We start from the raw sequence: 22,893 nt of genomic DNA, 5'->3' as shown, positions 1-22,893 counted from the left end.
ATCAAAAGTAGAAAGACATTACAACATAAAAGTAGAAATTTATTATTTTTGTTAATTTACTATTTTAACCCCATTTTTAAGTTTTAGGTAGGGGTATTTTTTACAGTAAAAAAAGTAATAACTAACTTTCTTTTGTCAATTTACTAATTTAACCCCATTTTTAAGTTGGTTAATTAATTTAGGGGTATTTTTGAAAGTAAAAAAAACAATAACTAACTTTCTAAATCCTCTTAATATATAAAGATGAAAAATGAGCGTCGTTGATAAATGATATGAAATGTATTGGTAAACGATTATTTTGTGTATTTTCTTTTATTTATATTGAATGGATATTAGATTTATTTTTCATATTGTAATTTAATTTTGAATTTAATACTGGTAAACAATTCCGATTCACACTTTGAACCCCAAAGCTAAAATTCTGCTTTGGTCCTTGGAAAAGGATACTATTGACCAAGTTTCACAATTTTACAAAGCCCCAATGCAAATTTTATTCAAATGCTAATAGGAATGGTTGTTTATGTTACATAAATGCTCTGTATTGGTATATTGCACCTTTCTAGGTGGAAAAATATTTTGTCATGGTTTGCTATGTTAATGATTGGTTTAATCCATCTCCAAAAAAAAAAAGAAAAAAAAAAAGATTGGTTTAATCTTTTTAAAAAGAAGAAAAAAGAAACAAAAAATGTATAATTTTTTAAAGGCTCAATTTTTTTTCTACATATTATTATTATTTCCAAAACTTATTTTCAGAGAAAAATAAATCGATGAGAATAAGTCATATAAGATGAATACTAACAAACAACAAAACAAACACATGAGAAATCCAACATGAAAGCAGAGAATATTATTCTTTAGCATTTAGTTTGATATCTGAGATACAATTTAGTTTCGCCTCTAATATTACATGTTGTACATGTTTCTTTCCAAGTCTAATCATTTTTATTGTGATAATATTGGTATGACATATATTTGTCTATAAAATTTTGTGTTTTGAGCTAGGATGAAGCATGTTAAGATTGATTTTTATTTTGTTAAGGAAAGGGTATTTTTATGGTGGCATTATGATGCTATGTACCCCACGAGTTAGCCCATATTTTCACTAAAGGGCTTCTTTTTGCTAAATTCTAGAAGATCAAGTTCAAGCAAAACCATCTTTCAAATTGTGCTTAGGTTATTAAGCAAAAAAAAAAAAAAAAAAAAAAAAAACCATGCTCGACTTATTGCCAGCAAACATGTGTAATTGTATTTGTCGGTCCTTCATATAGTTGGTACTAATGCCCTTCATATAGCTGCTACAAGCACATACAACCACACACATTGTGGGCTGGAGTATGAAATTTTTCGTTTGTCATTCTTTTCCTATTGAAACTAGGAGTATAGATTTTCTTATTCAAAAAGATTTTAGAATGTCAAACCGAATATCTTTATTCAATAATTTAAAAGCTTGGCATATTAACTATCAATACTAATAACTTGAGATAATTTTGACTGATTTTGGTCCCAAGTAACATACTACTTGTAAAGCTTATAAAATTAGATGACATACCAAACTAGGGTAACAAAATTACACCTTGAAAAAAAACTTGAGCAATAGCATAAATATCAAACACCCCTATTTCTGTTTCCAAGTAGTGCCAATTTGATTTTGTTAACCTTGGCCACCACGTCCTTGATTTCAGGTCTTTCATCTGGTAATTCTTCAGAACACCTCAAGCCTAATTCCAGGATAGATGAAAGGATAGTTTGCATGACAGTTACATCTCTTCCATCTTCTATACTAAGCAAACCATTGTCCACAACTTCCATTGTGTCAGGAAGTGAAGCAATCCATTGCCTCATACCTAGTTCTCCAACAAACATTTCATTGGTAGGTTTCTTTCTTGTGATCATCTCCAACAATATTATCCCATAGCTATAAATGTCACATTTGGTGGATACTCTCCCGTCAGAACCATACTCTGTCATACTCATATATGTCAACAAAATTTTAAGTTAATGATCCACATGTTTGTCCAAACAAAGTAAAAACTCTACAAATGAAAACTTTTAGTGGGTACACACATCCACACCCCATTCATACAAGGATTTAAAAAAAAAAAAAAAAAAAGAATTTAACTGTATCCATTCATAATCCATCAATTGATATATATGTGTATGCTAGATTTTTCTATTTATTTATTTTTGGTTCAATTGTGCCTTAACGAATTCTTTATGTGTCCATTTGCTATTATGTCCTTATGGTTTAACTTTGTTATTAGGGATGATTGTCTAGCTTAACGCATAATGTAGTGTACTTTTTTCACAAGCATTAATGTGGTAGGTTGTGATTTGTAAATAATAAAAGTGGTATTAGTGGCAGGTCTATGTAAAACTTTTATTAACAATTTATGAAGAAATTTGTGTCCTTAATATTGGTTATATACTTTTGGAATTATGTTTAGCTCCCGAGCCGAATATGAACACTTCTTCATATCTACATATTCATTTGTGTCTTCATTTAAGTTAGACTTCAAAATGAGCCTTGGGGATTGATCACCATAACTAAACTTTTATAGTCAATTTAGGAAAACTAATCTACTGAGATCATTACCTTTGTATATTGTTGATGGCTATAAACTAGGAGAACATTTGCATTAGCTTGTTCAAAAGTTTTCTATTTTAGCATATGAATCTATTTTTTTTTTCTATATTACATAATTACTTTTCAAAACACCTAACATTGAATTATCTATTTTACACTACTTTTCATTAAAATACTATTTCTTTACTAATTTTTTTATTATTAGTTTAAATCATATCTCTCTCTTCCTCATGGGGTGAAGTAAAGAATTATTAAAATATACATTTGCAAAGCTATAGAACCGTGTATATTTACACTATAGCAAAAATAGAATTTTGCACAATTTTACATTGGTTGATGTAGGAGGTTTTTGAGATTTATTAGATAAAATGTGAGGCTTTTTTCTATTTTACATAGACTAATGCAATAAGCCATATCAATACCATGGATGCATTTACGAGACTAGTATTGAAGTACTATTGGATTAAATTGTATTTGACTGTATAAAACAAATTATTAATCTAATGCAACTAGATTACGAGTTGGTTTGAACTACCATGCAACATTCTTATTCCTAAAATTAGCCATTACTAATTTTATTCACGAAATTAGCCAAGAAATTAAATGAATTGAGGTGATTTCATGTAAACCTGGTGCGATATAGCCAATTGTACCAATGGTTCTGGTTTGGGTTGCGTACTTGTTTTCAGCTAAAATCTTTGCAATGCCAAAGTCTCCAACATGTGCAACCATGTCCTCGTCCAAAAGAATATTGGTAGGCTTCAAATCACAATGCACCACAGATTCTAATTGACCATTATGGAGATAATCTAATGCTGATGTAACATCAACCATAATGCCTACTCTTTGAACAAGATTTAAGCAGTAGTTGTGAGAGTATAACCACTTTTCAAGGCTATAATTTGACAAATAATGCAACACCAAAGCTTTAAACTTGGGACTAGAGCATACACTAATGACTTTAACCAGATTCCTATGTCGTAATGCCCTTAACACCTTACATTCAGCATCAAAACTTTTAAAAGCATCCTCCAAATGGAGGTTTAGAACTTTTACAGCAACAGTAGTCCCATTAGACAATATCCCTTTGTACACAGTACCAAACCCTCCAATTCCAAGCAAGTTGCTTTCACAAAAGTTGTTTGTGCCATGACAAAGTTCTAGATATGATATCATTCTCCAATCCACTGTAGGTAATGTGAAAAGTGAACTTGGAATTTGCATGTTATATTGTGGATGTCTTCTTAGCATAATGACCAGCATTGTAAAGATTATAATTGATGCGATGCTAGGAATAATATATTTGAGCAAAAGTTGTTTCATCCTTGCTCCTTTAGAATTGGGACTTGTGCAAGGTGGAACTCCAAAAATTGAATTCCCACAAAGTGCTTCATTACCTAAAAATGATTTTGCCTTGAAGTTTGCAAAAGGTCCACCAGATGGTATCTCTCCTGATAACTTATTGAACAACAAATTCAAATACTTGAGAAACCGAAGTGCTTCAAGAGACTTAGGAATTACACCTGAGAGATTATTGTTAGAGATGTCCAGCAAATCCATTCCTTTCAATTGCCCAAAAGAATCTGGAATGTCTCCTTGAAATGAATTCTTTGACAAATCAAGTTTACCTAGACTTTCAAAAGCACCAATGACACTTGGAACATTTCCAGTAATTTGGTTATGAGATAAATTTAAGTACTCAATAGCTTTGAGTTTTTTCATGTTTGGAGACAAAGATCTATAGAGGTAATTTGATGATAAATCCAAGAACAACAGATTTTCAAGATTCCACACATTCAATGGGATTGATGATGTCAGTTTGTTATAACTCAAGTTTAATCTCTGCAAAAGATTGAGGTTTCCAATGCAATTCAGGATGGATCCAGAAATTTTGTTATTTGAGAGAAATAGTTCTCCCAGCTTGATTAGCTGACAAAGCTCTTCTGGAATGTTTCCTCCAATATTATTGTCTCTAAGATGCAATCTTTGTAATTCCTCTAATCCCCCTAATGTTGATGGTAAATTTCCAGACAAATTGTTATAGCTCAAATCAAGCCAGGTCAAATTTTTCAAGGAACCGATTTCCATTGGAATTTGACCCTTTATTTGGCTTTGACTTGCATCAATGATTTTAAGTGAAGCCGAAAAATTTCCAATGGTTTCCGGAATTGTAATATTCAAGGGATTGAGGAAAATATATAGCGCCTCTAAATATGTGCAACTAGTTAAAGATGTAAGAAAACTATGTTCTTGATGCCCAGACTCCTCTGTTAGTTGATTATCACCTAGATCAATGATTTCGAGATATTTTAAGTTTCCAAGACTTCTAGGTATACGCCCAGAGAGTAAATTTCTAGATAAATCTACTGCAACAAGGTTGGAACAATTTGAAAGATATGATGGGATACAACCGCTAATGTTATTGTCACCAAGAACTAAGCCTCCAAGATTAGGGCAAGGGATCCTAGTATCTAATGAAAGATTTCCAGATAAGGAATTACCCAACAAGTTGAGTGATTGTAGAGAGGTAATGTTGAAAATTTTTGGGGGTATTGTCCTAGTGAGATCATTATAATGAATATCCAATTCCTTCAGATTTTGGAGACGCCATAAATCACTTGGCATGCTTCCTTTAATGTTGTTTCTTTCAGCATAAAACCCTTGTAACATCGATAAATTGCTTACGATAGGAGGAATGTTTCCAATTAAGTTGTTACCTCCAAGATAGAGGCTTTCAAGCTTTTTTAGACTACCAAAACCTTTTGGAATACTTCCATCAAACATATTGTATGATAGAGATAATACTGAAAGCTCTCTGCAATTATTAAACTGTGAGGGGAGCTTACCACTAAATTTGTTGCGGGAAATATACAATCTTTGAAGATTAGGACAATGGCTACAAAGATCCACTGGGAGCGTTCCTGAGAGGTTATTTCCTGCTATGAGGTAATTACCTGTAATATCAATACTCTTTAGGGAAGACAAGTTAAAGATGACAAGAGGAAATGCACCGGTGAGGCTATTGTGATCCAAATACAAGAACTCTAATGACGACATATTGCCGAGGGACAATGGAATTGTACCCATAAGTTTGTTTGAACTAAGGTCTATTTCACGAACCCTTGGTAACATGCCTAAATCTTTAGGTATGCTACCATTTAAGTTGTTTTTATAAAGACTTAAAACTTCAAGCTTCTGGCAATTATGTAGAGTTGGAGGAATACTACCTTCCAATAGGTTGTTTGACAACCGAAGTTCCCTCAAGCGGTGTAGATTACCAATCTCATGTGGCAAAAAACCAGAGAAGTTGTTGCTTTGAAGATCAAGTGAGACTAGGAAGGAGAGGTTGCCAATATGAGGGGAAATGGTGCCTTGTAGATCCACATAGGAAAGGTCCAAGGCTGTGACTCTTTGTTTGCGTCGGCTGCAAGAGACCCCAAACCACTCACAGAAGTTTGTCGTTGTGGACCAGTTACTAGCAGAGAAGATAGTATCATCTAGATGAAAACTGATTTCAAATTTGAAGGCAATGAGAGCTGATTGATCTATAAAGTTGTTGGAAGAGTGGGACAAGTGAAGTATGAATGGCTGCACTAGTAGAAAAGCCAAGAGCAGGAGAATGGATCGCCCTTTAATTAGCATCATGAGTGTGAAGGGAGACATAGAAGACTCTTTGGAGTTTGGAGTATCAGAGAGCTATCACACGAGACTTCTACAGTTTATGTTTATTACAATGAATAATGGCCAAGTAATTGTGGACTTATAGGGAGGTGAAGACATGGAATCTCAGAGCTTGACCACTTCAATTGCAATTGTTAAAATCCAAGTAAATTTAGACTTATTGTTCACTCTGATGTTGAAGAAAAGCTCGTCATTATGACGATGGTCTGCTAGTCTAATTTCAAGGCTTAACTTGTCGGTTCCAGACCCAAATTAAATTGAAGATTTTGACACTTACCTACTACTTGTATATATATAAACTAGGGTTGGCAAAATCAACTCAAACTCGCCCACTTAAATAAGACCCAAACTCACGCAATTATTAATTGGGTTAAATGAGTATTAACCCAATTAAACCCAATTAACATTAATGTTTTTAGGGTTTTAACTTGTTAATTAATTAGACCCAATTATGACCAAGTATCATTTCTACAAATTACCTAACTCTAAAATACCCAAAAACCGCTAAAAAGACCAAAATACCCATTAAACCTATAAACTTACCAAAATACCCCTAAACCTAGAACATGACATAAATACCCCTGCAACCTAAAATTTATCACCAATCAAATTTAGAGTAATTAACAACAAGTGTGCTAGTGTGTGATTCTTTTTTTTTTTTTTATAGAGAAATGCTAGTGTGTGATTAATTTAACTAAAAAAAAAAAAAAACCTTAATAACTGTCAAATTATTATCACGATAACTTATGTGCTAACGCCAGATATTGTTGTTGTGATACTAATGCTGATATTGTTCCACTACCACGAAATTGTGCTTCATCTTCTTTCATTGGAAAAACTAATTTTTATATCCTTGTTGACAGGGACGGATCTAGAATTTTAAGTTTGCGGGGGCTAGAGTATTAAAAAAATTATAAAAATAAAAAAAAAATAAAAAAAAACTCCAAATAGGCATCCATATCGTATTAAAAAATTATAAATACTGAAAATTGTTATTTCTAAATACATTAAAATGCAATCATTACCAACAAAGACAAAATAATTTCTTTTTTTAATACTAGGTTGTTTAGGATATTTTTACTTTTTTGGTTGAAGTTAGAGCATTCACATTGGTAAGAGCATTAGCATTGGAAAATGCTAATGCTATCCTATTTTACCATTCTAAAAACTCACTTTATCATTATACCATCTTATTTTACAATACCTCCACATCCCAAAACTCTATTCTTATTAAAATATTATTTTTTTAATCTTTCTCTACTACTACTTTCCAACCGTCACTTTTTTCCAGATTCCAACGGCTCCACCATCACCAATCACCACACCACCACCACCACACCACACCTCCACCTCTACGGCTTCACCATCATCAATCACCACACCACCACCTCCACGGCTCCACCATCATCAATCACCACACCACCACAGAAACCGCCGATCAACCCCGATCACAACAGGGGAAAAAAAAAAAAAAAAACCAGATCAACCCAATCAAAACCCAGACACCGCCACTTGATCAACCCAAATCAACCACCAAAATCCCACCGGAAAAAAAATCCAAACACCGCCGATCAACCCCGATCACAACAGGAAAAAAAAAAAAAAAAAAAAAAAAAAAAAAAAAAAAAAAAACCAGATCAACCCAATCAAAACCCAGACACCGCCGCTTGATCAACCCAAATCAACCACCAAAATCCCCTATTCACTCCATGGCTCTCCATCAATTTCAAAACTTTCCCAACATCCTCAAACTTCTCCACCTTATAAAACCCAGCAAGCAAATTCCCAAAAGTAGTGGCATTCGGCTTCACAGACTTCCTCTCCATCTCAGCCAAAACAGAGTACCCAGAACTGGTCGAACCCGATTCTGAAAACCCTTTAATCACCGTATTAAACGTATCCAAATTCGGCTTAATCTCATAAAACTTCGGAAACTCAATGTAAACCCGGTTCAGCTCCTTGTAATCCTTAGACAAAAGACAAGCAAAAAGCAAAGCGTTGAGAGATTTAACGGTTCGAGGAATACCCAGATCGTGAATTCGCTTGAAAGTGTCAATGGCTTGTGGGATCATCTTGGCTTGACCGTACAGAACGATAGCGTGAGAAGCGAAACGCTCCGTTTTGAGGTCGGGGCGAGAGGTTAGGAGGTCGTCGAGGAACTGGCGGATTGTGTCGAAGTGGTTGGATTCGGAGAGCTTGGAAATGGCGACGGAGAAAGCGATGCGGTCGAGGTGGGACTCGGGGGTGAGAGAAGCGGCGTGGCAGATTTCGAGGATTTTGTGTGGGTTCTGCTCGGATTTGAGGAGGGAGAGTGCCGATCGGGTCTTGGACTTGGAGGAGAGAGCAGATGAGAAAGAGAGAAAGGAAGAGAGAGAGAAGATAACAGAAATAATGAGGGAGAGAGAGAAATTTCAGGGGAAAATAGGATTAAAATATTATTATTATGTTTAGAATTCTGCTACAGTGCAATTCTAAAGATAAAATTGCACTGTAGCAAGTATTGTAAAAAATTTACAATACTTGCCTTTAGCATTCCGGGATGTAACATGTTTTGAAGCTTAAAATGCTAAAATACCCTTAGATATGGCTTTAGCATCTGCTGATGCTAATGCTCTAAGGCTGAAAATTTTAGCTTTTAGTACCTCAAAAAGTTACTTTATCTATTTTACCACCTCACTTTACAATACACCAAATATCAAATGTTCAATTTTTTTTTTTATAACTCCATTTAAAATAATAAGGAAAGTGAGAGAATTTGAGTTATAAAAAAAAATAGATAAAGTAATGTTTTTTACCACCAAACTATTTTAGCTCTAGCTTCTCCAATAACACATGATTTTTTGGTTCTTTGGTGGTAAAATAGTTTTTTTTTTTTTTTTTTTTTACTAAAATACAATCACCATTGTGAATATTTTTATTGTTTTTGTTAAATTTTTTGGTTGGATAGTTGCTATTTGGGTGAGGCTAGTTAGGCTTATTGTGGAGAAAGGAGGCCTAAGGTTTTGGAATGGAGCCTAACTAAAAAAAAAATTTGGACCCAGGGGGGACCCGGGCCCTCTTAGGCTCCCACTTGGGTTCGTCCCTACTTGTTGAAGATATTTTCAATACCATATAAAGAAGTTTTCATTATATATTTTTATGTACTAGGGGAAAAATTCCTCTCTATCTCTCAAGTGCCAAGCAATTACTCCATGCATTAATTTGAGTTACGAGTTTCCCGATATTCTTGTGATTGAGCAACAAAGAATTGATGAACTTTTCTTACACAGTATGACCATTGTAGTTTTCATTGATGTCCTAGTGAGATATTTAATTTAATTTACTGTGTTGAACTTTTCACTAAGCTATTTAATTTAACGTGTAAAGAGGACAAATTGTATTTTTAATAAGAGACTTAAATCAAATCCTACTTACACTAAATCAAATTGGTGTCTTTTTAATGAACCTATCAAGTTTGGGACTCGGAAAAAGATAAGGAAGTTTCATTTATTCAATTATGATAACGCTGTTTCAAGGGAAACCAAGAGTTAGTATATATGAAATTCCACTAGGAGGAAAAAAAGAAGAGAAGAAAGAGAGCTGGTATTGAACATGACTGTTGCCAAAATATTCTTCACTCCTTTGTCATACCTTAAATTATCATGGACTCTGTAAAGTCCAGTCAATGCCATGCACATCATGGGACTTAGTGAGATTTTAAGGTACCACGTATTGTTAAGGTAATTGATAATTATCTATTTCAGCAAAATAATAAAAAAATAAAATGATAATTATCTGAAAAAGAATGTAACTTTGAGGCATGTTAAAAACCATTTCTTTAAATTGATAATTGTCATAGCTAGTCAAAGGATTTTGGTATCCAAATACTTATTTTTTTTTTTTTTTAAATCACACACTCATGTCAAGTACACCACACAAGCTAAAAAGTTCTAGAATGTGCATAAATTTTCTAAGATAAAAAGTGTTCTAGAAAACATATGTCCATAATTTTTCAAAATTATTTTATTTGTCCGTGTTTGTATTAAAATATATTTTCAAGACTTTATAAACTTTCAAGATGAAACCAGTCTTAAAACACAAATTCACACCCCTTCTCATGTAAATAATCTACACAAAATATTTTAACAATTATCACTGTAGGGACACGATTTACTTAACGGCCCAAGAATGACGTTGGGCTCGTATGCAAAGGGCCCCAACAATATGATTTGTAGAGAGTGGGCTTGAAAGGCATGACCTTGGGCACAGGTGGACGGTTTAATTGTGGCGTCTATGGAAGTTCTTGTATGGGCGGGTCTGGCTTGACTAGCTAAGCCCTCCATTAGTACGGGTTGTAGGACTTAAGTCCTCGGACGCTGTCCAATGAGTCTTATATCCTTCCCTTTCTCCCTTTTACCGAGGGAGGGCCTCCTCCTTTCTTCTGGAGGGTTTTTCCTTTTATACTAGTGTTTGTTTCCCCTTTTAGAGTCCACGTGTAAGTTTCACTTTTCTGGGGTGCAGACCTGTCCTATCAATCCATGCCTAGAGTGGTTTGGGGTCGTTAGGAAAGTTAAGGGGTATGGTTTAGAATATGGACTTGTCAGATACAGGGTTTGGTATTATGATGTTGGCAGCTTTTTCCCTTGCACTGCCCCTACACTCAGTTTGCCCCTTTCTTCAGGCATTTCGTGAGGTGCCGAGCAAGAGGTCGTCCTCGGCAATGGCTCTCCTCGGCTTGGGCCCTGGGCCCTAATGTAGAGTGGGCCTGGGCCACGGGTTCTCTGGCCCCACAATAGCCCCTCAAAATCCTGCTGCCCGACTTTTAGTTGGGGAGGAGGGTTTTGGTAATGTTGGGCTTATATCATAGCTTGCTCAGATTCCGTACTCTAATAATATTTGTGTTTTTCCATTTACATGGAGGACGTGCCAAATTGAGAGGCGTTCCTTTACCCAATCACGTGAAGTCCTTTGACGCCTCAATACTCGAGGCACATCTTCACGAGGATCTTCAGATCCTACGGCCGTGAATGGCGTTGGAAATTGAGCCAACTCTGCCTTGTCCGTAGCATTCCTTGGAAAGTTACACAAATTGAATGCCACCACCTTATCTTTTATATAAGTAGGATAGGAGGTTGTTTTCCTTACATACAAACCTTCCGATTCTCTTCTAAATCACAATCCTTCAGCCATAATCACAGTTTCGTATTCAGTGCTATCCATCCTTTGTGCAATATGTTTGAGACACGGACAGGGGTAAAGGAACTTCATCCCCCACAGAGGCGCCGGGTCCTTCCGAGGCTCAAGGTAGCATGGTCTGGGCAAGGGAGGCACAGATTCAAGAAAATCTTTCGTCTTGACAAAGGGGGAAATGGTATTTCTCCTTCTTTTAGTCAAAATCCGAAGCAGGTACTGGTCGCACCAAATTCTTGGTGCATCAGAAGTAAAGTTTTCCGCCATCAGCACCGTCTACTATATCGCAGGCGTGGTTACGTGGAGACCCATCAACTTCCAGCTGCCTGCACCTTTTCTTCAACGGTGCTGGCCTCAAGTTGGGTTCCCTGCACCTTTTTTTCAGCTACGCTAACCCGAAGTCGGGCTCTCTACGCCTTTTCTTCAACGGTGCAAGCCCCGAGTTGGGCTCTTTGGCTGCCTGAGTTATAGGCATATAAAAGTGTTGAGGAATGGTTTTCCTTGAACAACGTCTGGGAACAGCAGCCAACTTCTCCTCTGTACTTCTTCCTCGGCTTTCTCTTTATTCTCTTGTATCTTTCTTTTCGCTTATGTAGTTAGCTTCAGTATAAGCTTATTCCAACTTTTCATTGTACGCTGTACTACTTCTTTGTCTTAATAAAAGATGAATTTATTTCTTTGCAAATACTTTTCCTTTCGGCAGCAACTACTTTGTAAACGGGTGCGCTATGTATGTACCTTCCTTTAGTGATGCTTAAAGCAGGAAACCTTGAAACAGAACCTTATCAATTGAGATAATGGCTTAATGCCCCGTAATGCATGTGCGGCGACCGTCCGAGAACGATAAATACTAAATATTTCATCCGAGAGGGTAGCCGAGCAGCGAGGGACTTTACCTGTGTTTTGACAACGTATGGCCCTATATTGCAGTTGCACCAATTCCCTTGGTACTGAGAATCCGAGGGTAGGCTAGGGAATCCATGTATTCCTGGGATTAGCCCAACTATCAAATGGGGAATTCTTTCTCGGGGTAGATTCTAGAGGCCATCTAACGTCCAGGTTGTGTCCAAACCCCGTATTGTCTCCTCTAAGTAGTTGGTTTCCCCAGAGTTGGTTTTGTCCAAAACTTGTAGTTTTCTTCTAAGTAGTTGGTTTCCCCAGAGGCTTGAGTCCGAGGACCATACAAGGCCTTGGTTCTGTCCAAAACTTATAGTTCTCTTCTAAGTAGTTGGTTTCCCCAGAGGCTTGAGTCTGAGGACCATACAAGGCCTTGGTTCTGTCCAAAACTTGTAGTTTTCTTCTAAGTAGTTGGTTTCTCCAGAGGCTTGAGTCTGAGGACCATACAAGGTCTTGGTTCTGTCCAAAACTTCTAAGTAGTTGGTTTCCCCAGAGGCTTGAGTCCGAGGACCATACAATGCCTTGGTTTTGTCCAAAACTTGTAGTTCTCTTCGAAGTAGTTGGTTTCCCCAGAGGCTTGAGTCCAAGGACCATACGAGGCCTTGGTTCTGTGCAAAACTTCTAAGTAGTTGGTTTCCCCAGAGGCTTGAATCCGAAGACCATACAAGGCCTTGGTTCTGTCCAAAACTTGTAGTTCTCTTCGAAGTAGTTGGTTTCCCCAGAGGCTTGAGTCCGAGGACCATACAAGGCCTTGGTTCTGTCCAAAACTTGTAGTTTTCTTTCAAGTAGTTGGTTTCCCCAGAGGCTTGAGTCCGAGGACCATACAAGGCCTTGGTTCTGTCCAAAACTTGTAGTTCTCTTCTAAGTAGTTGGTTTCCCCAGAGGCTTGAGTCTGAGGACCATACAAGGCCTTGGTTCTGTCCAAAACTTGTATTTTTTACCTATTTATTGATTTAATTTCCAAAGGTTAGCCCCTTGACCCAGATGGGGAGGGGTTAGCTTGATGTTGGAAGCCCCTAGAATTGCCCGTGCCCTTGGCATTGCCAAGCATAGCTCCTAGTGGGGACTTATGTTGGAACAACAACAACATGTCGTTGGAAATGAAGGCACCCTCGCAGACCCTTGCTTGACAAAGGTTCAACTCCGCCGCCGCCTGAACCAACGCACAAGCCTTCCCACAGACGGCGCCAATTGTAGGGACACGATTTACTTAACGGCCCAAGAATGACGTTGGGCTCGTATGCAAAGGGCCCCAACAATATGATTTGTAGAGAGTGGGCTTGAAAGGCATGACCTTGGGCACAGATGGACGGTTTAATTGTGGCGTCTATGGAAGTTCCTGTATGGGCGGGCCTAGCTTGACTAGCTAAGCCCTCCATTAGTACGGGTTGTAGGACTTAAGTCCTCGGACGCTGTCCAATGAGCCTTATATCCTTCCCTTTCTCCCTTTTACCGGGGGAAGGCCTCCTCCTTTCTTCTGGGGGGTTTTTCCTTTTATACTAGTGTTTGTTTCCCCTTTTAGAGTCCACGTGTAAGTTTCACTTTTCTGGGGTGCAGACCTGTCCTGTCAACCCATGCCTGGAGTGGTTTGGGGTCGTTGGGAAAGTTAAAGAGTATGGTTTAGAGTATGGACTTGTCAGATACAGGGTTTGGTATTATGATGTTGGCAGCTTTTTCCCTTGCACTGCCCCTACACTCAATTTGTCCCTTTCTTCAGGCATTTCGTGAGGTGCCGAGCAAGAGGTCGTCCTCGGCAATGGCTTTCCTCGGCTTGGGCCCTGGGCCCTAATGTAGAGTGGGTCTGGGCCACGGGTTCTCTGGCCCCACAATTACCTTTTAAAAATAAAAAATAAAAATAAAAAAACCTTAATTATCCAATGCAGTTGAAGCAAAAAATATAGGATAATTCCTTCTTTCTTTTCATGGTACCTATATATCCTCTTTTAGTTGCTGAATTTGCCCTAGATAACTAGGGCATATACAGAGCATTTATAGTTTAGTTGGGCATAAAAACAACCAATTTGACAGTGCTAATGGGTGTTCAATTGCAATATTCAAAGTATAGAGAAGATATATAAGGTGTATGGGACAAAAGATTTATGTTCTACTTTAGCAAGACTAGTAAATTTATTAAAACAAGATTTACAAGTTGGCATTTCTTTTATTCTAATAAGTAATAACCGAAACAAAATTGTAAACAAAGGCATAACTTAGAGTACGTAGAACCTATGATCCATGTAAGCTAGCCGTAGTTCTAGGCCAACTATGAAGATGGTGAGATGTTTCACCTGCTAGCTAGTTGCTAATTGATTGAAGGAGATATGGTCCTCAATGATCGCAATGACCTTTGAAGTTTGAGATAATGTAAACTAGAACCAAAAAAAAAAAAAAAAACCTATCTTATGATAATTATGATAGGCAAACGTACAAGAGACTGATTGATTAGAATTTAGAAAGAACCATCCTCCAAAATCGAAGAGAAAAATTATTTATTGACTAGAAAAATCAGCACTACCCTGTAGCTAGCAAGTCAATTCTCTATTTAATTTTGCACATGGTATAATTATATTAGTAGGAATTGGATTTATATCTCGATCAATAATTAATTTCATGATGCAATTATAATGGAATTGTGAGATCTAAAGTAGAAGTTTGAAAAGTAGAGAGGTAAAAAGTTGAAAGGTTAAGAAAAATATTTTGATCTAAAGACTAAAATTAAAAGTGATTTTTAATTTTCAATCTCATCCATTGATTTACTAGCATCAAATGTAGATCTATAAGAAGTATGGGTTGAAGTGATAGTCCATTAATATTTTTGTGGTGCTTCATATTGGTGATTCAAACCCCACCTCCTATAATATAATAAGAATTACTCTTGGAATTATGAATATTTACTGCCATTGAGACCACGGCAGGTAACATGAAAATAGGAATGCTTTCAAAAAGTCATATGATCTAATGCAACTTCATAAGATCAATCTCAGAGAACCTTTGAGTGGTTGCATGCATGTAAAACTTCAATAAAAATAGGATTTTATATTTGTTATTCCAATTGCACTTCAATTGATCTTTTTTTTTAGTAAGATATTTAATTTTATTTAACATGTTGAACTTTTCATTGAGCTATTTAATTTAACATGTTAGGACAACTTGTATGTTTCATTGAAGTTCCACAAAGATATTTAAGGAAAATGCTAGAACCACATAAAATTGCACAACTTTATGCCACAACTCGCCACGTGGTGAGTTGTGCTTGGTGCAGGTATGTCCCCATATGGCCCACAGACACTCCTTCACCAATCACAACTCGCCACGTGGCGAGTTGTGACACAAAATTGTGCAATATTTGGTGGTCCTAGCACAACTCGATATTTAATTTCATTTAACGTGTTGAACTTTCCACAGCTATTTAATTTAACGTGTTGAAGCGACAAATTGTATTTTCCATTAATATTGATGTTCCAGCATGAATATTAATTGGGGACAGTTGTCACTGATAGTTATTGGGCCATCTTAGTTGAGGTTTTCACAAATAGACAGAATATGAAAGGGTTGAAGTTTTTTGTTTTAAAAAAAAAAAGGAAAAGAAAATGTTAAGTATTCTGAGAAGCCTTGAAAGTAGAAATTAATCAAATTACAACCAAAAACCTACGTCATTAAGGAATGCAAACATTTGTCAGGCCTATCAGCTCAACAAGGAGTTTTTAGGCACCGTACAACTCAGAAACAAAAACAGTGAATCCTAAAAATAGCATTCTTAAGAAATGCAAACAGTTGAATTAAATATGAAGTAAATACAAATAAAAAAATAAAAATAAAAGAAATTTCGCTAAATGCATTTTAAGTTCAAATTTAATGGCTTGAACAAATGTTTATGACCTATGACATTGCCTCTTGTTCTTTACAGAGTTGCACTTGATCTTTTTAAGCTGCAAAATTAACCATAGCCATCAGACAAGCTTACCAGGACAAGTGAAAGTACGAAAGGTGCATATCTCAGCAATATGATGGCTAACCTGGAGGGCTTTTACATGATCCCAAAGGGGTGGCAAGTCAGTGAATAATTTCTAGCTAACAAACATTTAAGCACATGGCTTCAAACTAATCAACAATTAAGCACATGACAAAATCAATTAATACGCAAATGACTCTAACCTTCAATTACAAAGATGACACAAAACTTTACTAATAAACTGCCTCTTATAATAAGCCGATGGTGTCTAGTAACAAGTGTTGATGCTGCACTGCTGTTGTTACTAATGCTTACTTACTGATACAAAACTTTACTTACTCATGCTTACTTGTCACTAGTTTTAATAATTGAGCTTATATTTAGCATCAAAATCCAAATAGTCAGCACCATTTAAACAGCATTAAACAAAAAGGAGGATGACTAAAATTTTCAAAATATGGAGTCAACAAAATTGGAGACAATAAGCTACCACAACAAAGGGGAAACGACAACCAATCAAATCTATCGGAAAGTCCACACGAATGAGCATTCTTGCGCATATCAACCTGTTAAAGCACAAGAAAATCATCCCATCACACTTTTTTTTTTTAATTGGAGAATAATATTTAATTATTTTAATACAAGTCAAAAGCAGCATAAGAATCCAAACATTCTATATTCAGCAACATGACTAAAATATGAACAAAATCAAATTGATTCTATAAACGTAGATATAAATAAGTTACTTCCATTATATAAACTAGCATTTAACCCACGCAATGCTAGGAAGTATTTTATGTATTAGTCATATTAAAACATGTAAAGTTTGTTAATCATAGGAATGCTGTCTATAAAATACAATAAAATTTTAGTAGTAGGATATTACAATTTAACTGAGTGTGATGAAGACATCAAGAAGGGTTAGAAAGAGAAGGATCATCATCATATATTGAATCTAGAATAACATCTATTAAGATGAACCAGATTGTGGGAGGGTTGCACTATCCTAGATATCTAAGATAACAACTCCTCCCAAGGTTTTAGACAATACTTATTGTTTCATAAATTTTAGCCCAAATATTGTTTCAGCTTTGAGACATATGGTTATGCAGTGGCAGAAGTAAAAATCAAAAAGGCAAAGAAGAAGATTTATCTGTAGTTGCCACTAGAAGAAATCCTAGAACGTCCTATAACTATAAGGAGGCAACAACTAGACTCAAGATTTAGAAACTAGATGATTTTTTTTTTTTTTTTTTGGTGAGGGGGGGGGGGGGGGAATCAACATGATGAATGTAAAAGGTACAAATTTAGAACTTTTTGATAAATAATAAGTTTTATTGATATCAAAAAGGGACACCCTGTACACAAGGAGTGTACAAGGGTCAACAATCAAGTACAAAAATTACAAGAATCAAGAAAAGCAAGGAAAGAGGTGAATGATTGGTTTCGCAAAGCAACCAACAAATCTAATAAAGTTCTAAAGAAAAATAACTTGAGGTCTAGTATGGATCTCTCATTATCTTCAAAACTCCTACTATTTCTTTCCCTCCAAAGACACCACATTAAACAATGGGAGACAATTAACCATATATGACCACTTAGAACTTCATCATCTATAGAAACCATACTCCAAAGAACATGAACATTAAGAAATAATGGTACAAAAAGTTTTCTTAACGGGTCTCTACTTTTCGTCTTGTACCCAATTTTACTAATTCTAACTCACACAATATTTTCTAATAGTTTTTGCTACATAGGCTATGTAAGATCATCAGTGGAGAACTCATAGCAGCATGCTAAAAACCAGTTTTTTCTCAATTTTTAGATCATCCTTTTAGTTAAGGTATGTTTTTCATATTGTAATAAAAGCTATATATACTGGAGGATACTTGTCAAGTATGATCAATAAAAACTAAACAATGTTCATAGGGAGCCACAGATGACTATGCCAACTACCATGGAAATAAAATTATTAGTGTAGTATCACACAGCATATTAAGAAATACAAGAAGAAAATAGAGAAGACAAAAACAACCAGAGGAAGATAAAACAGTTATAAGCTGTGTAGAACTAACTTTTAAGAAACACTGTGAGAGCAAATAAGGTTAAAGCAACAAATTAAAGAAGCAATTTTGTAGTTACCTCCTAACAATAAGTCTACTACATTATTAAACAGAAGCGAAGAGAAAGATTAGTTAAAAACGAAATGGGTATCTACTTATCTTCTTGTACCCAATTTTACTAATTCTGACTCACACAATATTTTCTAGTAATTATTGCTTCTTAGGCTATGTAAGGTCATTAGTGGAGAACACACAACAACAGCATCCTAAAAACCACAGCTTTTTCTAAATTTTTAGATCACCCATTTAGTTCAAGTATTTTTTTTTTCATATTGTAATCTTTATATATATCACTAAAGGATACTTGTCAAGTATGGTCAATTAAAACTAAACAATGACAGAGAGCCACAGATGACAATGCCAACTATCATGGAATCACACAGCATATTAAAGAAACACAAGAAGAAAATAGAGAAGACAAAAACCAAAAGAGGAAGATAAAACAGTCATAAGTTGTGTAGAACTAACTAGTAGGTCCGTTTGGATTGAACTTATTGTTGCTGAAACTGGAAACTGAAAACTGAAAACTAAAAATACTGTAGTAAAATAATTTTTAAATGTGTAAATAGTGCCGTGAGACCCATTTTTAATATTTTTTAATGTGTGAACAGTGCTGCTACAGTGCATGAACAGTGATTTTTGTCTCTGCACAGTAACTTCATGTGATTTTACTGTTCATGCGTTAAAAAAAAAAAAAAAAAAAAAACCAAAACGCTGAAACTGAAACACGCAAAACGCGCAATCCAAACGGCCTCAGTAAGAAACACTATGAGAGCAAATGAGAGGAAATTACCTATATGGCAACAAATCATTTCAGAGGAAATTATCCGTGCAAGATTCCATGACCAAAAATTGTGTAAAATAAAAGCCACCAAAAACTTTCATTATTTAAAAAATAGAATAAGAAGACAGACTTTGAGGGAAAGCAACTATAAGCTTCCATATTATTTTCACAAAAAATACCACAAGGTTTTGTGTTATATCCAAAAGCCTAGGGGGTTAAGTATCACACAATTAACCAATTAACACATAAAACAAGACCACATGGGTTAATTGTTACACTCAAAAATTCATGAGGTTCGATTTTCTTAAGGGAAACCAGGGTTGAATATTTTCCCAAAAGAAAAGCTGTTCAGAAAGCCCTGTTTGCAACTTGTCAGATCTACACTCAGTGTCTGAAGAGGAAGGTAAAAAAAATAAAAAATAAAATAAAAAAAGAAGGGGAGGGGGGTATTGGGGAAGGAGACACTCTTTGGCAATTATGACTTGGAAGTGATAATTCTCAAACAACTTGAGATATTGAAATGACATCCAAATGCAACAGTAACCTACAAAATATACATGTTAATAACAACAGTGGAAAACAACAATACGCACATGGTAGTTTCTGCCTAAAACAAAGTAGTTTAAAACATTTCTATAGTCGACTTAAACTTAATTAGCCTTCATAAATAACAGAGGAAAGTGAGGGTGACTTGTGATACCATAACAACAACAAATCTATCTGTTGTAGGCTCTGGTCCAATGTGGGCATCTGTTCAAACATGTTAAAGGGACATTTATCTTTGTGATCCAGTCATATTAACAAATCAGAAGGGACAAACAGAAATAAAAACTTAACTAACCTGAGTAGTTCATTTTTAGCAAATGTTTTATAAAAGTTGTCTTTCCAGTTGAATATTGACCCAAAAGACCATGGGTTTAGCACCAAAATCACTATTTGTCTGCAAAAATACAAATAAAAATCAATCCTCTGCTACAGAGGCCTGAAAACCTAGAGTGTACACTTGACAGCAAAACTAGAAAGATCGGAATATCTCCATTTTGCAAACCACAGCCTCTAGTTTAAAAGATTAATATGGAACTAGCCAAATAAAATATATGCAACTTCTAGTGGCTTTGGCTTTTCAATGTACAATCTTTTCAAGCCATCAATTATTGATGTACCTGCATTGGGAGGAAGCTGAGCAAGAGACGATGAGAGAGGACACACATTAGCCAACAATGAAAATGAAGACATCCCCCTAAAAAGAGGTATACATTGTATGCTACTTTGTATTTTTATAGGTAAAACATTTTCATAGAGAAGGTGCAATACAGGGCACAATCCTAGAACATGGGATGCATGTAAGATAAGCACCAAAAGGTAAAGCCTGTATTGTATATCAAAAGATTTTTTTTTTTTTTTGATAGGTAAGAAAAAAATTTATTAAAAGAGAAAAAGCAAGAACAAAATACAAGATTCACGATAGTGAACAAGTAGAAAAGAGGGAAAAGAACAGCAAACAGGCATTAAGTTATCCTAAGAGACAAAAGAAAATCCGTGTTAGTAGAACAATCTGAGAGGCCCCAACATCGAGACCAATCAAAGAGGGTCCGTCTGCATAAATCTAGCAACTGATCCAAAGATTTCGCCATATCCTCAAAAGAATGTCGATTCCGTTCTACCCAAATATTCCACACTAAACAACCCGGAACCAGATTCCAAATATCATAATAACGTTTCCCAAACCACTAATACCAACAAAAAAATAAGTCTATAACGGAACCTGACATGGCCCAATCAATCCCAAACAGTTGAAGCATATACGTCCATAGAGAATGAGCAACCACACAAGAAATCAACAGGTGATCCACAGATTCCTCATTACAGCAACACATTCAACAACAATTTACCAAAGTTCGGCCTCGGAGCATAAGATTATCCAAAGTAAGGATCTGACCATGAGCTGCAGTCCTCATAAAGAACGCCACCCTTTTAGGAACCTTTGTTTTCCAAATGCCTTTCCAAGGGAAAGAAGTAAGAGTTGCATTTTGAATCTTAAGATAAAAAGACCAAATATCAAACTTCCCACTTCCATTAAGACACCAAGAAAAATTGTCACTACCTCCACCCCTAGGAATTCTAGTTTGAATGAAGTGAAGAAGGGAATAGGAAGCCGCCAACTCCCAATCATTAAATTCCCTATAAAATCTTAAACTCCAAACTCTATCATTATCACCAGCCAAAGGACTTAACACTTCAGACACAAAAGCTTCCTTATTGGATGAAAACTCAAACAGCTAAGGATAAAGAGATTTGAGAGAATTATCCCCAGTCCACTTATGATGCCAAAAAAGAATACAGGAACCATCCCCCACCACAAAAGACACATGCCTAGAAAAACTTTCCCACCCCTCACGAATACTTCTCCATAAACCACAACCATGAGCCCTTCCACAAACTCTAGTGCTCCAACCTCTTTTCCCCTCCCCATATTTCGTGGCTATAACACTCCACCATAGATGAGTAGTTTCATGACCATATCTCCAAAGCCATTTTCCCAGAAGAGCCTGATTAAACGACACCAAATTTCAAATTCCCAACCCACCCAACTCACAAGGTAAGCAAACTTTTTCCCAAGCCACCAAAGGGTATTTGAAACACTCCGCTGAAGAACCCCACAAAAAATTTCTCTGAATATGTTCCAATCTCATTGCCACAGCTTTAGGAACAGTAAAGAGAGAAAGATAATAGGTCGGGAGGCTTGACAAAGTACTTTTCAACAAGGTGAGTCTGCCACCCTTTGACAAATAAAGCCGCTTCCAACCTGCCAACTTCTTCTCCATCCTCTCTAGAATCGGATTCCAAATAAAGGCTGTCTTATACGAGGTACCCAATGGGATTCCCAAATAGATCATGGGCAAACTACCCACCCTGCAATGAAGAATGTTAGCCAAATTGTGAATGTTGCTCACCTCCCTAATAGGGACAATTTCACTTTTCCCCACATTCACCTTCAAACCAGTAAAAGCTTGAAAACAAGACAAAACCAACCTAATGGCATCAGAGAAAAGAATGGTGTCATCAGTAAATAAAAGATGAAAAATACGAATGCCAGTAGAGCTAATAGGTCCCACATGAAAACCCTGAATAAGGCTACCCTCCTCAATTTTCTTCAAAATCCGGCTTAAAACCTCCATGATCAAAAGAAAAAGGAGGGGGGATAACGGATCACCTTGTCTAAGGCCTCTAGAACTACCAAAAAAGCCAGCATGAGAACCATTAACCAAGACAGAAAAACGAACAGTAGATACAAAAGCCTTTACCCAACTTCTCCATCGACCCCCAAAGCCCATCCTCTCTAGCAAATAGAACAAAGTATCCCAACTTACATGATCATAGGCTTTCTCAATGTCTAACTTACACACTACCCCTGGAATCTGACATTTCAGTCTACTATCTAGGCATTCATTAGCTATAAGCACTGAGTCTAAAATCTGTCTACCACCAACAAAAGAATTTTGAGACTCTGAAATGAGTTTATTCAACACCATCCTTAATATATTAGCCAACACTTTAGATAGCAACTTATACACACTGCTCACTAAACTAATAGGCCTAAAATCTCTAATATTCAGGGCATTATTCTTCTTGGGGATTAAAGCTAGAAAAGAAGCATTCAAGGACCGTTCAAACTCTGAGTTGCTATGAAAATGATCAAAGA

General features: G+C 36.0%; 1 protein-coding gene across 5 annotated transcripts in view; it reads right to left on the bottom strand.

Moving 5' to 3' along the window:
- Window positions 1-1,410: 1,410 nt before the first annotated feature.
- The window catches only part of LOC126726289 (probable LRR receptor-like serine/threonine-protein kinase At3g47570), a 167,207-nt gene continuing 145,724 nt past the window's right edge, over window positions 1,411-22,893 (bottom strand). The window contains exons 7-9 of one of the 5 annotated variants that reach the window (XM_050431518.1): window positions 20,032-20,130; window positions 19,891-19,940; window positions 15,951-16,849 (exon numbers count right to left, since the gene is read on the bottom strand). In XM_050431518.1, coding sequence (XP_050287475.1) covers window positions 19,907-19,940; window positions 20,032-20,130 — 133 coding nt within the window. In that variant the 3' untranslated portion in view covers window positions 15,951-16,849; window positions 19,891-19,906. Of the gene's footprint in view, window positions 1,962-3,103; window positions 3,581-15,950; window positions 16,850-19,890; window positions 19,941-20,031; window positions 20,131-22,893 lie in introns of those variants that run through there. The other 4 variants (XM_050431517.1, XM_050431515.1, XM_050431516.1 and 1 more) reach the window with 4 other exon arrangements.

Source organism: Quercus robur, chromosome 5 (assembly GCF_932294415.1).
Source record: "Quercus robur chromosome 5, dhQueRobu3.1, whole genome shotgun sequence".
Lineage (NCBI taxonomy): Eukaryota > Viridiplantae > Streptophyta > Magnoliopsida > Fagales > Fagaceae > Quercus > Quercus robur.
The sequence above is the reverse complement of the archived record's forward strand: the minus strand, read 5'-3'. Positions and strand labels throughout refer to the sequence as shown.